The sequence below is a fragment of the Corythoichthys intestinalis genome, chromosome 13 (assembly GCF_030265065.1).
Source record: "Corythoichthys intestinalis isolate RoL2023-P3 chromosome 13, ASM3026506v1, whole genome shotgun sequence".
NCBI lineage: Eukaryota > Metazoa > Chordata > Actinopteri > Syngnathiformes > Syngnathidae > Corythoichthys > Corythoichthys intestinalis.
This window is the reverse complement of record NC_080407.1, coordinates 23,534,986-23,560,792: the sequence shown is the minus strand read 5'-3', so window position 1 is coordinate 23,560,792 and position 25,807 is coordinate 23,534,986. Positions and strand designations below refer to the sequence as shown.

The 25,807-nt window shown below is 39.6% G+C and overlaps 1 protein-coding gene across 3 annotated transcripts; it reads right to left on the bottom strand.

Annotated features, from left to right (window-relative positions):
- Positions 1 to 259: 259 nt before the first annotated feature.
- LOC130928048 (gastrula zinc finger protein XlCGF26.1-like) lies at positions 260 to 25,807 on the bottom strand. Of its 3 annotated transcripts, none has more exons than XM_057854249.1 (3): positions 25,500 to 25,807; positions 20,593 to 20,988; positions 260 to 4,346 (listed from the first exon to the last, which is right to left on the bottom strand). In XM_057854249.1, exons 1-3 carry the CDS (start codon positions 25,504 to 25,506, stop codon positions 2,899 to 2,901), a joined length of 1,851 nt encoding a protein of 616 aa, XP_057710232.1. In that variant the 5' UTR covers positions 25,507 to 25,807; the 3' UTR covers positions 260 to 2,898. The 3 variants fall into 3 exon arrangements, 2 of the variants coding, with proteins under 2 accessions (XP_057710232.1, XP_057710233.1); XM_057854250.1 differs by having other exon boundaries at positions 260 to 4,343; XR_009066570.1 differs by lacking the exons at positions 260 to 4,346; positions 20,593 to 20,988 and adding exons at positions 21,638 to 23,983; positions 24,541 to 24,682.

Here is a 25,807-nt window from a genome sequence, read left to right as displayed (position 1 = left end):
ACCCAGTTTGAGTGCACGTGTCAGCAAATAAAGCAGGCGCAAAGACGTGGGTGAAATGACACCACTACTGTAAGTAGTCAAGAGTAGTGTCAAGAATCTGCATTGGACAAAGCGAGGGCGCATTTTGTGGGAATTTCAATATAGATTTGCTCAATCCGAACAAGCACCATTCGGTTGATGAATTTACTAATACCATGTACAGTGTGAGTTTGTATCAAAAAATCACCAGACCGAGTCGAATCACAACCCACAGTGCTACTTTAATAGATAATATATTCACCAATGACATTGGAAGTAATACAGTAAGCGGACAGAAATTAACAGTATTAGTGATCATCTACCAGTTTTTACAGTTTACAACAGCACCCACCTAGGAAATTTGCCGGATCAGAATGACAAGTGCAGGCGAGTGAGGAATTCAGTTAAAAAGGCACAACATTGGGAAAATGTATGTAATGGAATTGACATCAACTGTGTATATGAAACATTTTTTAAATATATTCACACCATTATATGATAAAAACTGTCCAAAAAAACTCATAAAACAAAACTACTGAGGCAGAAAAAAAAAATAAACTGACCAATATCATATGGGTATGTAGGAAACAATACCATCGTAACATATTGTATAACAACAAAAACAAAATGCAACATTTAGCTTGAGGGGCAAATGCATGTTTGACCCCCTCCCTGCAACAGTTGCTAACATCATGAATATCAATTCAATTCAATTCAATTTTATTTGTATAGCCCTAAATCACAAAAAGGTTGTCTCAAAGGGCTTTGCAGAGGCAATATGATACACAGACAGAAACAGCATTATGCATTATTAATAATTAGTATATTAATGAGCAAAGGTGACGCGTTACGTACGGTACGCTATTTTAATGAACATCTGCCACGTTAACATGGAGCCAAATATTCCAATTTCAATCGGAATTTTTTTTTCAAACCGAATAAATGTGTTCCATATAAACACCTCATTCGGAATGAACAGGCCCAAACCGAATGGAATTTCATTCCGATTCACAGGGGTGGAATATTCCTTTTCCCAAACCGATTAGAAGTAAAATTATATCATGTAAACAGGGAAGCGGAATGGTGTCTGGCTGCGTTCTTTCTGCACATGCTCCGTACTGACATGGTGACGTCACTTGGTGACGTAAGTAACGTCACATGCAACATGGCTTCCAAGCACACGCACAGTGCACCCACACAACTTTTTAAATGAACGGCGTGTCATTCTGAAGTTTTGTTTTCACTCGAAAAGTTAGAACAGCAGCTGATCTGACGATCGATCTCCATGTTTTGCAACGTGACGCTTTGTTTTGATTAATCTGCGCATGTCAGACAGCAGTTGTCAAACGTCCTTTCGGAATAAAGGCAGACACATGTAAACGCTGGATCGGAATAGATGAAGTGACATGTAAACAGCTGATGTGAAATTTCCATTCGGAATGATTTGAATCGGTATGAAAAAAAGTCAGCATGTAAACGTGGCTATCCAATGTTCTAACAAGTTAAAATTTAGATTTTGCATTTAGAAAATGTGTGGGGAAAAAATTGGAGATGGAGGTTGGGGTTACTGCTTGTTCTGTTATCTTTTATTTTTGCAAATCATTTATAACCCCGATTTTAGCGGTGTAATTGACCGCTTGTCGGGCAACTTCTGCAGCCTCGTATGCCACACAAAAAAAGCGGCCAGATCTGTCGCGTTGGTACCGGTGATACTTCGGGTATTGCAGAAAAGGCAGTCCCGTCACATTTTCTGAATCTTAGAATCAACTTGGTAACGAAGTATCGGTTTTAGTTACAACCATAGTTTTGAGTTGTAATATTATAAATAGGCTTGTTCTGAACAAAGGGAAGAGGAGGCTAGGACTGAATGGAAAAGAAGTTGTTTATAATGAATAAAATTATCAAGCACCGTGAAGTACAAGCACTTTAAAATTCGAGGCAGAGTCGAGAGATTGTCATCGACGGGGGTCTGAACGATCAAAAGCTTAAACAATTTTAATTATAATTGTCTGATTTGTACCATAAAGTATTAGGCCAAAATAAAGAAAAGAGGAATACGAGATTATAGTCGTACTGTTACTACGAGAAAAAAAAGTAATCCTGTTATGTAGGGGAAATGTAGCTGAATAAGCAGCCACATACTTTCTGTAGCGCTTTGCCGCCTCCACTAAAGTCAACAATAATGAAAGCATCTCGTGAGGCTGTGTTTTAGAATCAGTTTCCAAAATAAGGAAATCCGTTATCTTTTAGCTTATCTACATAAAATAATTATCAATGGAAGGATTTTACTGATGCTTTGTCGGAGCTCCCAACTAAGTTACGTGTACATAAAGTGCGTAGCCCCTTATTCAGCTACATTATCCCTACATAATAATACAACTTTTTTCTTGTAGAAAAGGTACAACTTAAATCTCGTAGTCATTTTTTTCCCTCCCTTTATTTGGGCCCAATACTCTGTCGTAATATGTCGTTGTCAATCAAGAGTAGTAATAGTAACTTTTTAAATTATATATAATCACCCCACCCAAAAAAAACTAATATCTGTGAGCCAATCATAATTTTCCATATTTATGTAATTATATTATCGATGAATGATTTAGAATTTTTGTAATTTGGGGTCTACTGTTTCAAATATTAGCTGTGGAAAGTGTACTTTGAAAGAGGGAGAGTATTGTATAAATAATGCCACTCAACTTGAGAGTTAAATCCGGTCAGCCAATACTTTTGGCAATATTGTGGATCCACATCATTCAAGGATTGGACAAAGCACAAGTAAGGCACAAATACAGCCAATCCTCCACAGGATTTGAGGAAACTCTAGACTGCAATTGACCTGTGTGCACAATCTGATGAAAGCAGCATGGATGACAGGCAAAACAGTCATTGGCCACTACACACGTGTCTCTTAATCCGATCCTTGAGAGCAAAATTTTGACCACAAACAGAGCAGGAAAAAGGTTTTTGACCTGTGTGGGTTCTTTTGTGTTTTTGTAAGGTTGTCTTTTCAGTGAAACTGTGACCACAAACTGAGCAGCAAAAGGGGTTTTCACCAGTGTGGGTTCTTGTGTGTGTGTTTAAGATGCTCTTATAAGTGAATCTTTTTCCACAAACTGAGCAGGAAAAGGGTTTTTCACCAGTGTGAGTTCTTGTGTGTCTTTGTAAGTTTGTCTTTTCAGTGAAACTGTGACCACAAACTGAGCAGGAAAAGGGCTTTTCACCAGTGTGGGTTCTTGTGTGTGTGTTTAAGGTGCTCTTCTGGGTGAATCCTTTCCCACAAACTGAGCAGGAAAAAGGTTTTTCACCCGTGTGGGTTCTTGTGTGTCTTTGTAAGTTTGTCTTTTCAGTGAAACTGTGACCACAAACTGAGCAGGAAAACGGTTTTTCACCAGTGTGGGTTCTTGCGTGTCTTTGTAAGTTTGTCTTGTCAGTGAAACTGTGACCACAAACTGAGCAGGAAAAGGGTTTTTCACCAGTGTGGGTACTTGTGTGTACTTTCAAGTGGTGAATTACAGTGAATCCTTGACCACAAACTGAGCAGGAAAAAGGTTTTTCGCCAGTGTGGGTTCTTGTGTGTACTTTTAAGGCACTCTGATCACGGAATTCTTGACCACAAACTGAGCAGGAAAAAGGTTTTTGACCAGTGTGGATTCTTGTGTGTGCGTTTAAGTTGCTCTTTTGAGCGAATCTTTTTCCACAAACTGAGCATGAAAAGGGTTTTTCGCCAGTGTGGGTTCTTGTGTGTGTGTTTAAGTTGCTCTTTTGAGCGAATCTTTTTCCACAAACTGAGCAGGAAAAGGGTTTTTCACCAGTGTGGGTTCTTGTGTGTACTTTTAAGAGGTGAATTTGAGTGAATCCTTGACCACACACTGAGCAGGAAAAAGGTTTTTCACCAGTGTGGATTCTTGTGTGTGTGTTTAAGTCGCTCTTTTGAGCGAATCTTTTTCCACAAACTGAGCAGGAAAAGGGTTTTTCACCAATGTGGCTCCTCATATGCATGCGACAAGTATAGTTATTTGCAAAGGTTTTCCCATGGTGAGATTTCTTCTGACCATCATCTTTGTAAGGTGAGTGTGACGTGGCGCCATTTCTATCTGATGATGCGATGAAAATTTGTGCTTGCGATCCTTCCGTTGAGCTGCTGCTTGGAGGCTCTGTTGCTCTGCTGGCCTCACTCGATCCATGCTCGCGATTCAAGCGCTCACCAGTCGACATGGTGATATCGTCCTCCTCTTTAATGTATGTCAGCTCTCCTTCCTCCTTTTTGATTGGAAGTTGTACTTCTCTCTTTAGCTGTTGAGCGTCGGGACCAAGATATTTGCTGAAACCTGCTAGACACAAGAACACAAATTATATATTTTATGGACCGTCTATCCAGCTACTAGGCCATGAGGTTAGACTCGCCTAGAGAGCCAGAGTTTATGTACGTGCGCATTCTGTACAAGATGCATTCTGGGCTGTCATTCCCATGACAACTATGCACTGATTGGCTGTTAGTCAATGTGCATTGGAGTTTGCATGTTCTCCCCGTGCCTGCGTGGGTTTCCTCCGGGAACTCCGGTTTCCTCCCACATCCCAAAAACATGCATGGTAGGCTGATTGAACACTCTAAATTGTCCATAGGTATGAGTGTGTGCGTGAATGGCGTGTATGTCTCCTTGTGCCCTGCGATTGGCTGGTAACCAGTTCAGGGTGTCCCCTGCCTACTGCCCATAGTTAGCTGGGATAGGCTCCAGCACCTCCGCGACCTTCGTGAGGAAAAGCGGCGTGGAGAATGAATGAATGAATGTTGCAATTTGTCATGAGGCAACCCGTCATGCACGCAATCGGCAACACCCAACAACGGTTGAGCCGCTGCCTCCTTAGCCATTTTGTCAGCATAAGCGTTGCCTAAAGTGACGAAATCCGTGCTTGTGGTGTGGGCCATGCACACACAGATCGCGATCTGGGATGGCAGCTGAACTGCTTTCAACAGATTAATCAATAGTTTCGCATGTGTGAAAGGCTTGCCGGTAGCAGTTATGGGGTGGTGTGGCTCAGTGGTAGAGTAGTTGTCCCCCAACCCAGAGGTTGTGGGTTCAATTCTCCGCCCTGATGAACTCACCTAAGTGTCCTTGAGCAAGATACTGAACCCCACGTTGCTCCTGGTGCTGCGTCACCAGTAGGTGGATGGCGAGATAGTGTAAAGAGCTTTGAGCGCCTTGAAAGGTGGAAAAAGCGCTATATAAGTATAACACCAGTTATCATGCCCCTATTTTTCCAATATTGCGTGAATACGTGACACGAAGCCTGTCGCAATATGCAATAATTCCATTTATCGCACGATAAATAAAAATGAAGGCAGTAATTATTCCTCTACGATTTATCGCCTCGCGTGCGGCAGATGTGCTGTTAAAAGTTCGGATTCTTTGTTACCAACTACGCGAAATGCATCTTCGTTCCAGGTCCGGCAAAAAATAGTACCAGGGCCAATCCGTTCCCATTATATCCTATTGTTCAACGTATACCGGCCGCTTCAGTGCTCTGGATTGACTGCGGACCATCTCTGGCGTACCGGAGCCCGCCGAATGGTTTAGGCTATTTTCTATTTTTGCGAGAGACGCATCCGTCAAAATGGGCGGATCCAGGCCTGGAGTCAACAGCCCAGTGTTTAACGGTTTAAACACCAGCGAACATGGACGAAGACCGTTTCATCATGGAGGTGGAAAGTCACAAAGTGATTTATGATGCAGCAGATCATTATTATAAGGACAACATTAAAAAGGAAGCTGCAAGGTGTCCTATTAAGTGTGTTTTTCTGGCAATTACTGTATATCAAACACAAGACGTGCTGACAACGTTTGTTTTTATTAACGCAGGCGCTAACAATACTTCCTCAACCTGTGGTTCTCGGTAAACAGTCTTTCTCACTCCTGCATCACATGAACAAAACAACATCACTTTTCAGTGCGCTTCAGGATATTTACAACGAAGACCGCCAAAACATTGTTACCGACTTGGCTGCCACGAACAACCTCGCTTTGACAACGGACATCTGAATGGACATGATGAATAATGAGTGGCAAATTAAGAGCGCTGTGCTTCAAACACGTCCTGTTTATGAAAGTCGATTGTCATCAGTGGCGCCCCCGGGGGGTGGCCACGGCCCCCCCTATAGATTTGTTGGCCACCCCACTGGCCACCCCGCTTGCCAGTATATCGATAGATTGTTGTAGCATCAGTTATGCATTTCATCCCAAATGCAAATCTGCCAGCACCTGCTTTTCCCAGTAATTATTTTGTTTTGTTAAATGTACACCTTATGCCTAATATATACATAACACAATAAAACAGAATTGTTGTGGAACTCAAAATGTTGACTGGACAGTTATGGACTATGCACATTAAATCATTAGTAACATCAAATATTACACAATACACCAAAGTATATCAGTAGCCGTGTCCTTAAGTCTTTCTGATAGTTTTCCCCTCACCTTTTTACAGCAACAATATAATGAAAACCTGAAATGATGGCTTTTAGTTTTGGTGTGCCACCCTAAGATTTTAAGTGGCCCCATCTGGCCACACCTATGAAAAATTTCTGGAGGCGCCACTGATTGTCATATGCTGTTATTGTGCAGTCATGAGCAGACGTGACTTCTGTGGCGTTTGCTAACTTTTTTAATGCGCGCACACACTCGATATCATGAAATAGCAAACTAGATGTGCGACGTCTCATGCCATTGGCTACGTGAGCCCAGAGCAGTAATGTCACAGATTACTTGAAAAAGTAATTTAATTACTGATGACTCCTCAAAAAAGTAATCTTGTTACTTTACTGATTACTTTATTATCAAAGTAACTAAGTTACTTTAAAAGTAATTTGTCAGTTACTTTTCCCAATTTTTCTCCCTTTGCTGCCTCAACAGAAAAATTTAATGGCATGTAATTGAATTTTTCAGATAAGGCTTTATCTTCGAGTTAGCAGGGGTTTAATGGAGTTTATTTCAACTACCACTGACTTGCGCTAACTCAGCCACTCCGGAGCCCTGAAACTAACAAATAACTGACAAACTGCACAGAATTTGTTTAAAACAACTCCAACGACTAATTAAACGCCCACTAACTCGAAGATTAAGCCTAATGTCAAAAATTCTGAACTCCCCCTTTAAAATAAAGACCTAGCCGTTAAAATGCTGTCTATAAAAGTTGTAAAGCAATAAGACAAACAACAAAAACAAATGAAATGAACAAGAATCCTACAAAGTATTTCATAATGCATTCAGTATAGGCCAAAAGTTTGGGTACACCTCAAGGGTTGACACTTTGAAGAATGTACAATATAAAACCTGTTTTCAAGAACATAATTCCTCTCGTTCATTCATAGTCTTAATATTTTCACTGAGAATTTACAATAGTAGTGAAAATATATAAAAAGCACAAATGATGAGGCGTGTCCAAACTTTTGACTCGCTCTTTTGTCACCCCCCCCCCCACACACACACACACACACAACGTCACACTCCGCCTATGGTTACAAACTATAACTATAAAATGTACGTAAAGGCTGGTTACAAACTGTAAAAGTGCTGGCTGTCTCGTTACCTGTTGGCTTTGTTTCGATTTTTGTCGCGTTGTGCTGTAATTCCAAGTGGTTCTTTTAATTAGATGTAGAGTTATTAGCGGTCGACTACCCTTTTGAGCCAGTGCAAAATTTGCGACGCACGGAGATATTTTTTGTCATCTTTATTGGAGAGAAATGTGAAGTCATGGCTCTATGTCCAATAAGCAAATGCAGCCGTTTGTGGTTCTTCTCCTACATCTTCCACTGTTAGCATCCTGAGAGGTAGCCAGTTGTTTGTTAGCCGCCAACAGCGCTCATAGCATGGTAAAACACGTGAGCCGATTTTTTTCCACCTGATGAGAAAACGTGACATCCAACGGAGATACTTTTGTCATCTTTACTGGACAGAAATGTGAAGTAATGGCTGTATTTCCAGTCAGCAAAGGCATCTATTTGCGGTACATATCCTGCCTTTCACTGTTAGCCTCGCTGCCTCGTCAGAATGCTATGTTGTTGGCCGCCGTAGCAGACAGCGCTCAGCCTCAAACAGCACCGTAAAACACGTGACCCGTTTTTTTTTTCCCCCGATGAGAAATGGTCTTCGTACATGACTACAGTATTCTTCATTCTACATACATTATGAGGACAAAAACAAAATAGTAACGCACGGGCACCAGGGAAACTAACTTTAATCGGATTATTGGCTTGGAAAAATGAACGCGTTAGATAACTTGTTACTGAAGAAAGTAATCAGATTACAGTAACGCGTTACTGACAACACTGGTCCAGAGTGATTATGGGACAGGTAATCCATATACTACATCGATGAATTATAAACCACCATGACTGAATGGAGGTTAAGCAGGCCAAATCAATCCATACCAGTGACTATAGATAATGCTGCAAATATTGTTAATTCAGTACGTGACACAGATAGATTCAGACCACAAATAGGATGTTTTGCTCATGTAGTAAACCTAGCTGCTAAGAGAGCTGTAGCTATCAACGGTGTGCCCCGCCTCACTTTACAAACAGTAAAGATTGTTCTCAGCACTTTTATACAAAATTTCTTCAGATCAGTAAGAAGCACATAAATATTATGCACTCAAATGCATGTTTATATGATGGCAATTTAATTTTTGCTCGTTAGCAAAAAAAAAAAAAACAAACAAAAAAAACCCTAAACAAAAAACACAATTGTTATTTATTTTTCAGAGTGTTAAATGTATTGATTCGAATCGAAAATCGTACCGATCCGTGACTTAACTGTATTGTTGCATCCCTATGGAACACCATAGCAGATGCTATGAGGGGAAAAGTTTTCATTTGCCTACATGCTTAAGTTATTAAGTGCAATTTAATTTTTTTGCTTGAAAAACACATTTATTGTGTGTTTCTGTGCAGTACTAATATTATTGTCTTTTACATAAGAGGCATGGTCCATTGTTTTTAGTTGTGATTTCTTAGAAAGTATTTTTGAATTTAAGAGTAAACATTTATCGCGTTTAAATGGATGTACTTGATCTATTAATATATACTGTATTCTCCCTGTGTTATTGTAAATTGGTTTAAAAAAAAAATTGGGGGGGGGGGCGCAATAATATCACATATCGCAATAATTTATGAGATAAATTATCGCGCACTAAAATTTCCTATCGCGACAGGCCTACGTGACACGTAGAAAAAGCATACTGACTATCGGTAGAGATAGTAACATCCCTGTTGCGCATGATTAAGCAAGCCTGTGTCAGGGCAAAGAGTTCAGCAGCTTGAGCAGGAAAGTGAGAGGGGAGACGTTCCACCCTTAACACAGTTCCAGAAGTTACAATTGCATAGCCAGATAGCGTTTCACCCACGTCATTCTTTCTAGACGACCTGTCAACGAACACAACTTCCCCCTCTGATAAGGGTTGCTCTCATAAGTCAATGTTGGTTCATACAGGATTTTAGCAAGGGGGTTTGTGATCTCAGCATGGTCAGGAATCCATGATCTACGCTACAATAATTTGTGAGGCCCAAAAAGGACATCAAATGTCGCTTAGTGAGCGGTTTTGGAGTTTGCAACACGGCAGTTTTTCCTATCCTGTAGGCTCGTTCTGCCACCCTTGCTCAAATCATGCCCCAAGAATTGTACTTTCTCCACCCACAATTTTAACTTTTAATTAAATTTAGAAAAAATACAAATTCAACGAAACCTCAATATTTTTCATCAGGCACCTAAACACATGTCTTAAGTCTCCCCTGATGCAGGTTTGAGGACAATAGATTTTTTCCCCCTCGTCGGAGGAGCCTGTCTAGTGAAAAAGGGCATTTCCTGTTCCCAGCAGGGGGTGCCAGGCCTAATATTTTAATCATGCCGTATTCAGGCTGGGATACCTCACATGCATGTCAGATTTGAGTAAGATCGCACCTTGTGTCAGGAAGTTACTCGTCATTGACTAAATTGGCGTGTTCCCCCCCCAAAAAAACGCCCGAATTTGGTACCCTGCCCAAGTCAGGCCCGTGAATGAAAACACCATTTTGATAACTTAACATCTCATATTTCTCATGAACAGTCTCAGCAATTTTGAGGAGGGTCCAACTAAATAGGTGCAATGGTGTCAAACGTGCACGCTGTTTATCAACTAAAATTGCATGTTTTTTTACCATTCAATCCAAAATACCCGATTTCCTGTTGGGTTTGGAATATGGGTGCAAGAGACTTTTTGGAGCAGTTTTGCACAACATATCGACTCCCCAAATTTCATCACTCCATGTTGAAAAAACCTAAATGGAGAGGTCTTTTTCAAAATTTCAAGGGGGCGCCACTGAGCCATTTTGTTAAATTTGTTCACAACATTGCAAAATTACGGAAATATACGCAATGCTGCATGTATGTGGAAGTTTTGGTGAGTTTTTGAGCATGTTCAGGCCTTCACATACATCATTTTCATTTGGCATGAAGAAGGAAGAAGATTTTAACCCCGCCGCTTCAACGAAAACTCTATTTTTTATCAGATACCTGAATACATATGCGATGCAGGGTTGAGGTCAATTGATTTTTTTCCCCCGAGGAAGAGGAGCCTTGCTTGTAAAAAAGGGCGTTTCCTGTTCCCACTAGGGAGTGCCAGGCCTGATGTGTAATATTTCAATGCAGTCGTGTTCAGGTTAGGACACCTCATATGCATGCCAGATATGAAAAAGATTGCACCTTGTATTAAGGTTATTAGTCATTTACTGAATTGGAGTGGTGCCAAAAAAAAAAAAAAGCCCAACTTTGGTACCCCGCCCAGGTCAGGCTCGTGAATGAAAAGTCAAACATTTTGATACCCTAACATCTCATATGTCTCATGAACAGTCTCACCAATTTTGAGGAGGATCCAACTTACTGCACAATGGGGTCAAACGTGCATGCTGGTTTTGGACTAAAATGGCATGTTTTTCAACATTCAATCCAAAATACCCGATTTCCTGTTGGGTTTGGAATAAGGGTGAAAGAGACTTTTTGAAGTAGTTTTGGACAACGTATCAACTCCCCAAATTTAATCGCTCTACGTTGGAAAAACATCAAAGGAGAGGCCTTTTTTAAAAATTCAAGGGGGCGCCGCTGAGCCATTTTGTTAAATTTTTTCATACCGTTGCTAAATTAGCGAAATTTACGCGAAGCCGCATGTATGTGCAAAATTTGGTTAGTTTTCGAGCATGTTTAGGCCATCAAATTGGCCATTTTCATTTGCCATGAAAAAAAAAATTATAAACATTTGCATTACAATAGGTCCTTCGCATGCTTTGTGCTCGGGGCCTAATAACAGCGGGCTGCCATGACACGTGACCGCTATCTGGCCCATTCTCCAAACTCGCTTGCCCCGACGTCACAGCTCCCCAGTCTTAAGGGGGCCGCGTGTTGTTACGGACATCACAATACACAATGAATAGGTTGCAGCTGAACCCTTCACACGAAGCTGCCGCTAGTTTGAAACGGACTTAAAAAAAAAAAAAAAAAAAACATCTCATTTGCATGGAGTGGCGTTTTTTATTCTTGTGTGGCGCTGCGGCACAATCTGTTATATGTAGGGTAAACCCTGAAATTAGACTTCATATTTGAAAGAAAAAAAATAACGTGACAATTCTCAGTTGACTGATGAATTTTTTTTTTTATTGCGAGAACAATTTTTCTCATAAACCAAACATCCTCTTTTGCCTGGACATGTGCACTTTTTACATTCTGACCAGGGCGCCCGGCGGAGTTTTATAAAGTCATGAAATTGTCTGATTTTCATTGTTTTTCACATGACCAATTAGTGCGCGTTACAATTTACTCACGCTTTGCAAAGAATACTACAGTACTGTACTGCCTGTGATGTGTTCCCAGAGAGTGTTCAAAATTATTCACGCCTCCCCCCTCAGTGGATAAGTGTTTTTGCAAGTTTTACATTCATTTTTCATCTTGTTTATAATCACATCAAATAATTAAATGTCAAATAGAGCTGAAATAAAAAATATTTTGGGGAATATTCCAATTAACTCATTCACTCCCAACCATTTTCACCGGAGCAAGGCCCTTCGCTCCCGGCCGTTTTACTTGATTTTGACTGATTTTGCAAAGGCCACAGAAAATTCTGTTCTATTGCTATATAAATATGAAACCCACCAAAAGAAAGATTAGACTCTTCTCTTAGCAGGAAAAAAACAGTTAGTTCATATCTTTTTCCATTCTTTAAAAATCAGCATTAGAAAATAGCTTAGTTTGAGCAATTTTCCCATCTCTGATGAAAAAAACGGAGAAATTGAGCATATTGTAAACGCATACATTTCAAACATAACTTTGACTTTACCACAGCTATTTTTTGCTTTAGTTACATCCCAAACATTTGAATAATGTTTTCCTTTTACAAAATAACAAAAAAACAGACAAATAGAACTTTTAATAGCAAAGAAACGATTTATTTACACATAACTAACCGAGAGATTACTATATATAATGAATATATATAATATATATAACTATATATAATGAGTATATACAGTATATATATATATATGTATCCAGGACACACTGTATAAATTATCAGTCTTTGTTAGCTGTTTGTGAAGTTTTGTGTTTGTATGCTCCGTTCACTTACACCCTTAACTCCTAGGGGCTAAGCCCCCCCTGTTTTAAAAACCTAATGACGCCCCTGATTGATCCCCCTGTAGGGAAAATTTGGGTATGGCTGAAAACATAGACGAATTTTTTTTTTAGTCTTTCTTTTGTGTGTACTTGTTCGCCTGGGGAACTTGTGTTACCGGGGGGCAACTGGTTTGGCCATGCGCGTTTCTGGAGGGTGCGGGGGACGGGAGCAGCGAGCATGGTGGGGCGGGCTCTGCTCGGCGAGCAGCACGGGTTCAACGCTGCACTGGTTGAATCGGGTTGGGTGTCTTACCAAATGTGGCCGGTTTTATTGCTTTAAAATGGGTTTTGAGCTTTGTGCATTTTATCTTAGATACATGGGAACCCATATATGTCTATTGTTGAAAAAAAAAAAAAAAAAAAACGCAAAAGACGCATAAATACGTTTTTGGGACACTGAAGCAATTAAAAATAGAACGTATTTATACGTTTTTGGGAGCAAATGAGTTAATGGCCTTTCTGTGATTATCTCATTGACAAAATTATTCCACAAGTCCACCACTCTGAAGAACAAAAGGTTTGTTATTTTGCTTCTTCAGCTACAGCGAAATCTTCAGCATGTGCAATGTATTAGGAATTCAATTCAATACCAGGAGATTTTGGATACAAATGTCATGCAGTCATTGACAAAGCTGAGGCTTGGGTGAGGTTGGACCGTCCAAAAGGACAATGATCCGAAGCAAATCTACCACATCTTGGTTGCATAAGAAGTGCTGGAAGATTCTGAAGTGGCCATCGCAATCATCTTACTGAAATCCCATTGAAAACCTCTGGTGGTACTTGAAGGCAGTTGGAGCACACACGCCCAAAAATGTTAATGAACTGGAGGCCTTTGCCCGTGAGGAATGGGCAAGGATATATGTGGATCACTGCAAGAAACTTGTGTCAAGCTATGCTTCACATCTAAAGGATGTTATTGTTGCAAAGGATGTTGTACTAAGTACTAAAGTTATACATACAGTACCTAAGGTGTTGAATAATTTTGTCAATTAAGTAATCACAGAAAGGCCATAAATTGGAATATTTCCAAAAATATTCTGGTTATTTCAGCTGTATTTTTGTATTTGACGCGACATTATTTGATGTGATTATAAACAAGATGAAAAATGACTGTCAAACTTGCAAAAACACCATCTACTTTGGGGGTTCAATAATTAGTTACACAACTGTACATGTAGTAGTATACTATAATATTAGTGCTATATATTTCAATTATGTATTTTTTTTTAAAGAATTGTTTAGAATCACGTTGGAAAGGCGAATTCACAGTATGTTGCCTCTATGCACCAGTATGGGAAATCAGTTGACCATTTGCAGTGCGTTGGTGCCACCTGTCGGTCAGAATGATTCGCTGCATCTTTTTTTTGTCACAGTTTGGCTCATTCACTTACACCAGGGATACCCAATCCCGGTCCTCAAGAGCCCTTATCCAGCTTGTTTTCCATGTCTCCCTCCTTTAACACACCTGAATCAAATGATCAGCTCATCAGCAAGCTCTGCAGCAGCCTGATATCTCCTGATTAGTTGATTCAGGTGTGTTAGACGAGGGAGACATGGAAAACAAGCTGGATAGGGGCTCTCAAGGACCGGGATTGGACACCCCTGACTTACACAGTCTGGTGTCTAGCGGTAGCATTGACACTCGTGAATGCTTTCTGTTACGTTTCTGCCTCGGAAATATGTCTAAGTATTTTATGTTTATAATAAAATGAATAGACAGTACAGTGATTCCTCGTTTTTTGCGGTTGATGGGGACCAGAACCCACCGCGATTAGTGGAAAAACCGCGAAGCAGCGTTTTTTTTTTGTTTAAACCTGTCCTGTTCAGCTGTTCAACATTCTTTATATATTTTTTTGTGTATACAGTACACTAGTTTGAAACGTAAATGCAATATTAATACTGTATGCAATAACTTGCATAAGATGAATAAAGTGTACTCACCACACTGATGATTTTGATAAATTTGATAAATGAAGAAAAAACTCCAGAACAATGGATATGAAGATAAAGATGATTTACTGAGAAGCTTCTACAGGAGCTGTCCTGCGCACAAGGAACATCGTGATGGGGATTTGTAACCATTGTTTTTCTGGATGGCATCGTCTTCCAAAAATGGCCAGTCTCCTTCATGTTAAACACCTGCTCCGGGAGACAGCCACCCTCTTCAATTTATTTGGGAAATTAGTCCTCGCCATAACGAACAGCTGCGTCATGGTCCGCCGAGGAGGCCTCCCCATGCAACGTGACGCTGCAGTCCAAACCTCTTTTTGAATTTTTCGAACTAGCCCTTGCTGGCAACAAAACCACAATTTTCTTCACTTGTACTAGGCTGTGGTTCATCTTCGTCGCCTTTGTCGGTATAACCGCCACCTTCATTCAACTCTCCTTCAGGAATGTGGCTGTCATACAGCTCTTTGGCTTTTGCACGGATCATGTTTGTGTCGAGACTCACCTTTTCCCGACAGTCCGATATCCACACTGTTAGTGCATTTTCCATTTTTACAATTGTCTTGTTGCGAGGAGTAATGGCTCGCTTAGTGTCCCTGGAAAACGACATTGAGACGGTCTTTCGGGTTGTCGCCTAGTCTTTTTTTATGTAATGAACGGTTGATTCGTTCAGTCCGTAATGGTGTGCATCAGACACATAGCAGCGGCCAACTTTAAGCATATCGAATAATTGAACTTTCTCGCGCACATCATCATTTTTCTTTTCTTCCTGGGTTCATTAAGAGGATTGAGCAGACGGAGGACGCATTGGAGCCATTTTCCTTCGACAGAAACAAGGTTAAACATCTCGGCCAATCAGCTTGCGATAGTCCCGAGTGATGCTGGCGAGCGAATCAGAGCGGCGGAATATGAGTTGGGCGGGCTCTCCTTGTCTTCTCTTAGGATGTAAAATCTGCCCGTTCCCTATTTTCTCCATTATTTAAAATTTTTAATGCATGTACAGTATATATATTTATTTTTTTGACTGAAAAAAAATCCGCGATAGACAAATCGCAAAATTCGAAGCACGAAGTAGCGAGGAATCACTGTATATGTACATCTCTGTGCAGAAAAGTTGTATGTACAAAACGTCTTAAGTTGTTGTGTTATAGATGCCAGCTTATGCTAATGCTAGTAGCTCAAGCAATTTGTACTATCCATATAGTAGTTGTGTGTAAGTGTGTTGTGTAATTTGTTGTATATTGAATATGTGTATGTTTATTTTATAGTTTCACAATATTATGACGAATGTCTTACCATAAAAAGCAATAAAAGAGCAAGCCTTGTGGTTTATGGAATGCACTCATTGTTAGCTGGCTGTCGGGCAGTGCACAAAGGAAACACACAGTTTTGGGCCGTACACACAGTGTTCTGAATCTTTTTACATTCCATTCTTTTGCACCAGGTAATGCTATCAGCATTTTACCTCATTGTTTATTTGTGATTTATTATTATTATTTATGTGTTTATTTGTACTTTAATAAAGAATTTAAGTCTTCCAAAATGTTTTTGTGAGTTAATAAGAGGCAACAAAAATGTAATTACCAAATTAAAGGTTTATATATATTTTACAACAGTTGACTAATCTTTAAAAAATTGTGCTCACTAAGCAGACAACTGTATTTAAAATAAATACAGTATAATAAAGTAAATACAGTATAATAAGGTGATAAGGCAAGGGCGTAGGTTTGCATAGGGAGGGTAGGGACAAAACACTACAAACTTTTCAGGATGCTCAAATTGTCCCAACTTTTAAGCAACCTTATTTGCATTATATAATGTGTTCAGATATATAGGTAATTTAGATTGGTCTTCCCATATGTTGTAACGATAGAATTGACCCTACCATTATTGAGTGAATTCTTTTCAATATTTTCAGACTAATTTACCCCTTTTGCACTTGCTGAATGAGCCAGTCCATGTTTTATTACTCAAACCCACGTTTGATTGGCTGATGACTTGAACACACCCACACACACTCTCGGAGTACAGAATTGGGTTACATGTTGACATGCCGCCTCCTCAGCCCGCTCTTTGCTACTGAAAGTCCGACCTGCATCACAGCTTAGCATTACCATTACATTCAACTGTGTGAACTTGCTACCCTGAGTAGGAAGCTGTTTAGGAGAAGTGTCCTCCTGCGTGTGTTTTGTACTTTGTTAACGTTAATTAAACTGTGAGAAATATAGTGAACTCTGGTAAGCTGTAAGAAATTTAGTGAACCAAGTTTACCCCTTCTCCCGAGTTTTCATTTTTATTTTTGCTTGTGTGGTCTTAAAACAGCCCAAAGGAGCTTTTATTTTTTTTGGTTGAGTTTGGCTGTGCTTGTGGACAAAATCAGTAGTGTTTTTCCTGAAAGAAGGCTCCATTTTTATTTATTTATGTTATTCCCTGACAAATAGGTTTTCTTTTGTTGTTGTTGTATTTAATTTAGAGAATTTTGAGTGGTATTATGACAGTTTTTTTTTTGCATTCCTGGATACTTACGAAATGATTCACAAATTTGTATTTCTTGTGCATGTTAATGTGTTCAACAATGCAACTCAAATTTGCCAATTAAATTCAGACATTTATTCTGGAAGTTTTCAAAATGTTTCTTTAGTAGTTTTTCGAAACAAAGGTTTGAATTGTACGGTGTATCACCTGAACCAATGCATATGCACTGCAAAAACCCACCTCCTTAAAACTGAAAGGGAAAAAAATCCCTTGTTTTCAGTGTTAATCTACTAGAAATAAGTGAAATTATCTGCCAGTCCTTCGAGTAAATTTTACTCAGATTTCTTGAGATACAAATAGCTAGCTGAAAAGATCAGATTTATTTTAAGCAAAATGTTATACATTTAATCTTTAAAAACTTGTTTGTCAGAAATGTTCTTAATTCAAGAATAGATATTGTTCAAAACATTATTTGAAAGCATTTTTTGTTGATTTAGGTGAAAATAACCGACTTTTAGATGTATGGGCTTAAGAACAAATGTTAATATTTACTCAAAATAAGTGGAAGTATCTGCTGCATTAATCTATTAACTAGCCTTTAAAACTCAAAACAAGATGAAGAAATTTATTGCATTATATTTCAGAAAAATATCAGATTGAAACATTCTACTGAAATTTTGCAGTGTGAAAGTTAGTATAAATGAATACAGATTTTTTTTTTGCATTAATCATATAGCCTATCAATTAATTAGGTTCTTCTTGGTGAGAAATCTAGTCCTGACCGCCGTTTACCCAATCTCTTTGATCGTCCCCAGCAAAAAGTGTCTATTCAAGTTATGCTGTTACATCGTTCTTACCAATATTGAGACCAAACCTACGCCCTTGTGATAAAGCATCTTTGAATAAACTTGGAGTAAAATTTAAGTATCTCGAGACCGGGCCGAGAGTCCTCTTTTTTGGAAATCAAAATATGGTCACCCTAGCCAAATCGGGGTTTCAGCCACCCGAGTGTTTTCAGCCATACCCAAATTTCCCCTACAGGGATATCAATCAGGGGCGTCATTAGGTTTTTAAAACAGGGGGGGCTTAGCCCCTAAGAGTTACACAGGGTGTGAGTGAACGGAGCGTACAAACACAAAACTTCGCAAACAGCTAACAAAGACTGATAATTTATACAGTATATACTGTGTACACACATTTAACTCATTTGCTCCCAAAAACGTATAATACGTTCTATTTTTATTTGCTTCAGTGTCCCAAAAACGTCTTTTGCGTTTTTTTTTTTCCCACAATCGGCATTGGGAGGTTCCCATCTACCTTAGATAGAATGCACAAAGCTCAAAACCCATTTTAAAGAAATAAAACTGGCCACTGGAGGGCAGTAGCGCATTTGGTAAGACCCCCCCACCCAACCCGATTCAACCAGTACGTACAGCATAGTTGTGACAGTGCTGCTCGCGTCCCCCGCACCCTCCAGTGTTCCGCACGGAAATGCGCACGGCCAAACCAGTACTCCCCCCAGGAACACAAGTTCCCAAGGTGAACGAGGCAGTGGTCACCACAAAACAAAGACAAAAAAAATCCATCTTTACGAGACAGGCGGCAATGAGGGAAAAGTTTAACCCGCTATCGCGGCCACCAAGAGTCATCTCTCAGTTAGTTATGTGTGAATAAATTGTTACTTTGCAAACAAAAGCTCTATTTGTCTGGTTGTTTATGTTATTCGGTGAAAGGAAAACATTATTCAGATGTTTGGGATGTAACTAAAGCAAAAAATAGCTGTGGTAAAGTCAAAGTTATGTTTGAAATGCATGCCTTTACAAAAAGCTCATTTTCTCCATTTTTTTATCAGAAAAAAATATATATATATGTATAATTTTTAAATAATAAATTTGTATTTAACTGCATGAAATAAGTATTTGATACATTACCAACTAGTAAATATGTCAGTTCTTAGCTCTTTTTTAAGAACCCCTCCTGTTCTCCACTCATTACCAGAAGTAACTGCACCTGTTTGAACTTGTTACTACCTGTATAAAAGACACCTGTTCACACGCTCAAACAAACAAACTCCAACCTCTCCACAATGGCCAAGACCAAAGAGCTGTGTAAGGACATCAGGGATAAAATAATAGACCTGCACAAGGCTGGGATGGGCTACAGGAAAATAAGCAAGCATCTTAGTGAGAAGGTAACAACTGTTGGAGCCATTATTAGAAAATGGAAGAAGTTCAAGTTGACGGTCAATCTGCCTCGTTCTGGGGCTCCATGCAAGATCTCACCTCGTGGGGCATCACTGATCATGAGGAAGGTGAGGGATCAGCCCAGAACTACACGGCAGGACCTGGTCAATGACCTGAAGAGAGCTGGAACGACAGTCTCGAAGAAAACCATCGGAAACACATTACGCCGTCATGGATTAAAATCCTACAGCGCACGCAAGGTCCCGCTGCTGAAGCCAGTGCTTGTCCAGACACGTCTGACGTTTGCCACTGACCATCTGGATAATCCAGAGGAGCAATTGGGGAAGGTCATGTGGTCAGATGAGACCAAAATTGAACTTTTTGGTCTAAACTCAGCTCGTCTTGTTTGGAGGAAAAAGAAGGATGAGTACAACCCCAAGGGCCACATTTATGTGTGCACTACACACACTTTGCACACATTATAAATAATACTGTTTTTGTTACTGTTCTAAGGCTCTGTTGTGTGTTTGTTTTTGCAGAAAAAAAGGAAATGTCTTCAACAGAAAGAATGTTAATGTTAATGCCATCTTGTGGATTTATTGTTATAATCAACAAATACAGTACTTATGTACAGTATGTAGAATGTATATATATCCGTCTTGTGTCTTATGTTTACACTCCAAAAATAATTTACAAAAAATACGGCATATTTTAGAGATGGTTTGAATTGCGATTAATTACGATTAATTAATTTTTAAGCTGTGATTGATTCAATTAAAAATTTTAATCGTTTGACAGCCCTAAATTAACCCTTACTTTTCAAGGCTGTGGTCATAAAGTTAATATGAGAAACGTGAAACTGTTCAGTGTAGCAACTGTTCAATTTTGCACATCAGATATTTTTTTAAAGAAAAAGTCTTAGCCAAAGTTATTTATTTTTATTTTGTTTTTCAAAATATCTACATTTCAGAATATTGTATTTTCTATTTTTGAGCAGAATTCTAGCTTTGTATAGGCTAATGTTCCTATTGTTGAAAGCACAAAAGAGTGCAATAAACAACTAGCACATTTATATTTTGCATTTTGTTTTCTTACTGTACCGAAAATGAACCGAACCGCGACCTCAAAACCGAGGTACGTACCGAACTGAGATTTTTGTGTACCGTTACACCCCTAATAAAGACTAAAATGGATTGAACGAATGCCACCAAATGACAGTTCCAGCTTCTTCTTCAGACAGAGCCCCGCATTTCCCTCAAGGTGAGTCACGTGATACTCACAGAACAGCGAGTGTGATGTGAAGTCGTCACTCTCTGATGGTCGAGCGATGAGGTTGTCTGCTTGGGACCCTTCTTTTGAACTGCTGCTGCTGCCATTCGGAGGCTCCGTCCAACTGCTGGCTTCACTTGGACCTCCATCTTCACCCTTTAAGTGCTCACTAGTCCACTTGGGGGTGTTCACCACCTCCACTTTAACATATGGAGGGTCCTCCTCCTCCTTTTTGAGGGGATGAGGTTGCTGCTGCTCCTCAATGTGGGGGTTCTCCACTCTAAAGAAATACTCCTCCTGCTCCTCTTTAATGTGGACGAATTCTTCCTCCACTTTCTTGATGTATGGCAACTCTTCCTCCATGCGAGGAGACTGCAGGCGTTCAGGACGATGCGCTCGACTGACATCTGTAAGACCAAGACCATAATCACACATGGGCCAAATTTTATGTCTTCATTTGCCATAATAGGTCCCTCTCAAAAATGTACTGCTTCAGAAGTAATCCTCTGAGAACATTTTGTATTTATTCGTATCTTGTTGTCATCCACTACGACCCAATGTAATAGGGCCGTTCCTACTTGTTGAAGTTGTTGACATAGTCGATGAAGTAAATGCGTCGGCGAGCACGATATCTCGTCGACGGTTGAAAGCGAGGAAAAAATGAATATAATCCAGGCGTGGAAAGTTGAGAATGTCAGACGCTCGGGTTGCAAGCAAGGAAAGTGGCACAAAGCCAGAAAAGCAGACCACAGTGGCCAAAGCATGGACTTAATTCAACGGATAAAAGGAGGGCGTCACTGTCATGTGTAGTCTCTCTTAAGTCCATGTTAGGAATGGGTAATACAGCCCTAAGTAAAAAAGAACTACAAGAATAAAGCTGTACTATTGCTACAAGAAAAAAAGTCATTATTACGTAGGGGTAATGCAGCTGTAAACTGCTACACACGTTACCTTAGCTGGGAGCTATGACGAAGCATTAGATTAGACATCTTTCAATTGATCATCATTTGATGGCGATGAGTCAAAATATTCAGGATTTCCTTTTTTGTAAAACAAATTCTAAAACACAAGATGCCTTCAATATATTTGATTTTAACTGCGGCGGCATGGCACTACGTAAAGCACGTAGCTGCTTATTCAGCTACGGAATAATTTTTCTGTTGTCATTCTTGTGTTGAGGGGGCAAAGGGAGAAAATTTGGTAAAAAGTAACTGTAGATTACTTTTAAAGTAACTTAGTTACTTTGATGATAAGGTAATCAGTAAAGTAACTAGATTACTTTTTTGTGGCGCAATCAGTATATCGGTTGTTGTCACCTACGTCATCACGGCCACCTGAGCCGCCATCTTTCGTGTATCTCAGTGACCTGGACTACATCCGCCGCAGTCACGTTTGTTTTGTTGACAGTTTTGCGGGGAAGCAGCCACGCGAATGTCACATCAAAATGCAAAAAAGCCAGTAGAACGGCAAGACTCCTTATGTGGAGAAGCTTGAAAAGGAAGCGAGAGATCGGTATTCGTCAGTTATGACAAATTCATTCTAAAGCAGTAGAGCGCTAAGCGCTAATAAAGAGCTCTAAGCGCTAATAAATAAGATTAACGTTACTGTCTTTACTAGCTCACGTAACGTTAGCCCTGCGGAGGGCTAGGTTTCTATTAATTATGACCACTGTCGATGCGTGGCTAACGTGTCTTACATACAGGCTTTAACATAACGTAGCGTTGTGGAGTGATGAGGGTGTAAAATAAAAAGTTAATAATGCTAACTATCAATTTTAGCTCAGTAGTAATTGCTGGATAAAACACCAAGTAGCACTGGTCCCTAATGTGCTCAAATACAGCCTGTATCATACATTTATTTTGAACACTGCCAAAACTCAAAATCCTATCAGGACTTACAGTTTAGACTAACTTAAAACTTAACTAGAACTTAAAAATGGCTTGACACCAATAGAAATTCAATTGAAACACGTGGGAAAAAATCTTTTAAGTGATGTGTTTTATCAAGCGTAACGGCATTTTAAAGATATATTTACATATACATATATATATATACACATAAGATCTAAAAGTTTTTTGAATGAAAGCAGTGAATTAAGTCTTTTTTTTTTCTAGTTACAGTTTGAGATGCAATTGTTGGCTGTTTTCAAAAATCGAAAATAAAGACATTGATTGACTGAAAATGGTTCAAGATTAGATGAAATGCCTTGTTTTCTCATTTATATTTATAATTGCTCTTCACCTAAATATATGTTTTATCCGCTTACTCGATTAATCGATAGAATTTTCAGTCGATTACTCGATTACTACAATATTCGATAGCTGCAGCCCTAGTGTATATATGTATATATATATACATAAAATACAGTATTGACACAAATGCTGTACTTACAAAGAATAGGATTCAAGATGACTTAATACGTTTTATTAAGTACAATCAAGTCACAACAAAATACATAAAAACCAATAACAGCTATATTTGAAAGGCTGAAACTGTTAGCATACTAAATGGTACCTTTTACGTATAACAGTACAAATTACACAACAGTTGGGCAAAGGTTTATAAGTTACTAGGTATAGTTCCTGTTAGGATCTTATACTTCTGGCAAAGATTACCAATTACCTTTTCAACATGGATCCTCAAATGTGCTATCTTCCTAGTCTCCTCCACATCTCTACCAGCTAACTGACAGCGACCTTTTGTGAACACAGGGAGTTTGACCTCTGCACATAACATACCCACATGTTCTTGAATATCAAAACCTCTGTCAGCCAAGACAATGTCCCCAGGCAAAAGGTTATTAAGAAAAGCACTGTTCAAGGTGATATGTTTGTCACTTGTGCGACCACCCCAACCTTTTGACATGAAACAAATTCCCCCCCCTTCGGTGTGATTCCAATTAGGTATTTCATGGTGTAGTTATGCTTGTATCTAGAAAACATTTGCGCACGGGCCTTAAGATTTAATGGTTTCTCTGTAAAAATTTCAAAAAAGTCAATAATCACTGCAACTCTGCGTATGAAGGACTCAACAAACTCGTGAGGCATTGTTTTATTGAGTGTTTCTCTGTTGGGCCAAACAATTGCTCGTCTCAAGTTAGCATGTAAAAAGAGCACTATGTCATTAAACACTCAGTACACAGTCTTACGGCAAACATGGAATATGTGTGCAATGTGTAGTGCAGGCAGATCCTAACGCAAGCGCATGAAGTTCAGAAGGAGCATCTGAAGGGCGCTAAAGACTCCTCCTGTAGCTCACCAACGTCTTCCTCCATCCTCAATTTCTCACGCCTACTTCGTCTAGAAGAGCGGTCCACGCTGTTGGGTTGAACACATGTGTGTCCCAGGCGTAAGGATGGTGCCCAGTCAGGGTCTGCCTCATTTATTTCATATGCTGGTTTTCCTGCAATTACAAAAGTCGTATCAGTCATACAACAGGTTAATATTAGTTACGTAAAATGGATTTTAAAGCTTTGTAGTGTGTCTAAATTGGTGGGAACTGACTTCATATGGCACTGATGTGTATGCAACAGATTTTTTTTTTTTTTTTTTTTAAGTTTAACTGATCATTAGGCATAACAAACAAGCAGAAGATTCTTCTGGTGATTTAGTAGATCTGTAGTCTCCTCCACAGAGTGCTTGGTCAAGCATGTCAGTAGCCTAAGCAGGAGGTAAATATAGCATTTTTTTCTAACACATCTCCCATACTTATAATCACTCATGGTGTGCTGTTAAATCTTCATTACTACCCTTACTTTGTTCCCTTTTAACTGTTTTTTGTGTACTAGTATCATACGGTGAACGCCTGTGGCTTATGCACAGTTAGCCAGTAGGGCTACAGTTAGCCTCTCTTAGACATTAGCGTGGTTAGCCAAAGTAAACAACACAACCACACGCCATAAGCGTTTAAATGCAGTCAGTATCAGCGTCCGAAGAACATCAACACTTCCAGTTACTTACCTTTATGGAAATGTAGGGAACAGACCGACATGTTTTCAGTTGATGAATGAAAAGCGATGGCCTTTCTTCTCACCGCTGCAACCATTCGAAGCCTCTTGGTCAACTCAGCGGAGTTCCATATTTTCTCTTCCAGGCGGGAATGCTAAAAAAAAAAAAAAAAAGTATCCCATGCTTTTTGCATTCGTTTCTATCATGGGACCTAGAATGGCAGTCTTTCACACAACACGAGTGTACCATTTTCAACGATTGCCACGCAGAATGGATGCCTAGCAAAGGATCACGTCGCGGGCTTGTTGTTGTTGTGCAATAAACGAAAACCCGCAATGCATTGCGCCAGAAACGTCACGAGACAAGAACCGATAAATGACTTTTTCAAGTAATCTGTGACAACACTGCATGTGATATTCCCAGCATTAGTATCGCCGAGCAGACCAAAATTTGGAGACAAATAAATCATGCAGTTCGAAAGGGATGAGAGTTCCTTCATTACCCGCAGCCAGACCTGTTGTACAGGTTCACACTGCCAAATAGCATACAAATCTGTATCTAGAGTGTTCTCCTGACAGTTTTGACATTTATTGGATTGGGAAAAACCCATTTTGTACGTATTAAATTGAGTTGTATGCAATCCATGCAGTATTTTAAATTGGATAAATTGCAGATTGCAATTTGTAGTCGAGGTAAATGTATTTTTACAGATTTGTGTCCATGATGTTACTGAAAAATCATTTCTTCATTTACCGATTGGTAAATATGTAGCATTGTTACATGACAATATTTTAATTCAAGTATTCTACATCACGTTAAAATTAGAAACAGACAAACAAAAACAGTGAAGATAGAACGCCACAAATGGGGTGCTGCGTGACAGCACTAATCAGACATTTTGTGTATTGAAACATTCTAATGGCAATGTATAGTATTTGCGAGACAATTGAGTCATAAGTCAATTGACTCACCTGACATTTTGGGACTTGATGTTGGCTTGCTCGGCGACGTGTTTATCCCAGGCGCGTTGTTTCTCTTTGTTAGCTGCTAAACTAGGCTAGGCTAACAAACCAGGCCTCGAAGTTTCAACGTGCACCCAAACGACTCGAAGCAGTAGCGAGATGGGACGGATTCTTGTCCCAAAATATTTGACACCTTTCAGTCGATTACATTGCGTCGTGGGGCTTAGTGGATTGTCTTCAAACCTCCACTTTTCCAAAGCAATCGGACGGCTACTCCAGCCACTCACATCCTCTACGTCATGACGCATGACGCGCAA

Excerpts from the sequence above, each read along its gene's own strand:
- LOC130928048 (XM_057854249.1), bottom strand. Across the intron at positions 4,347-20,592 it reads CACATCACACTCGCTGTTCT|CAGGTTTCAGCAAATATCTT; the intron begins GTGAGTATCACG and ends TCTTGTGTCTAG.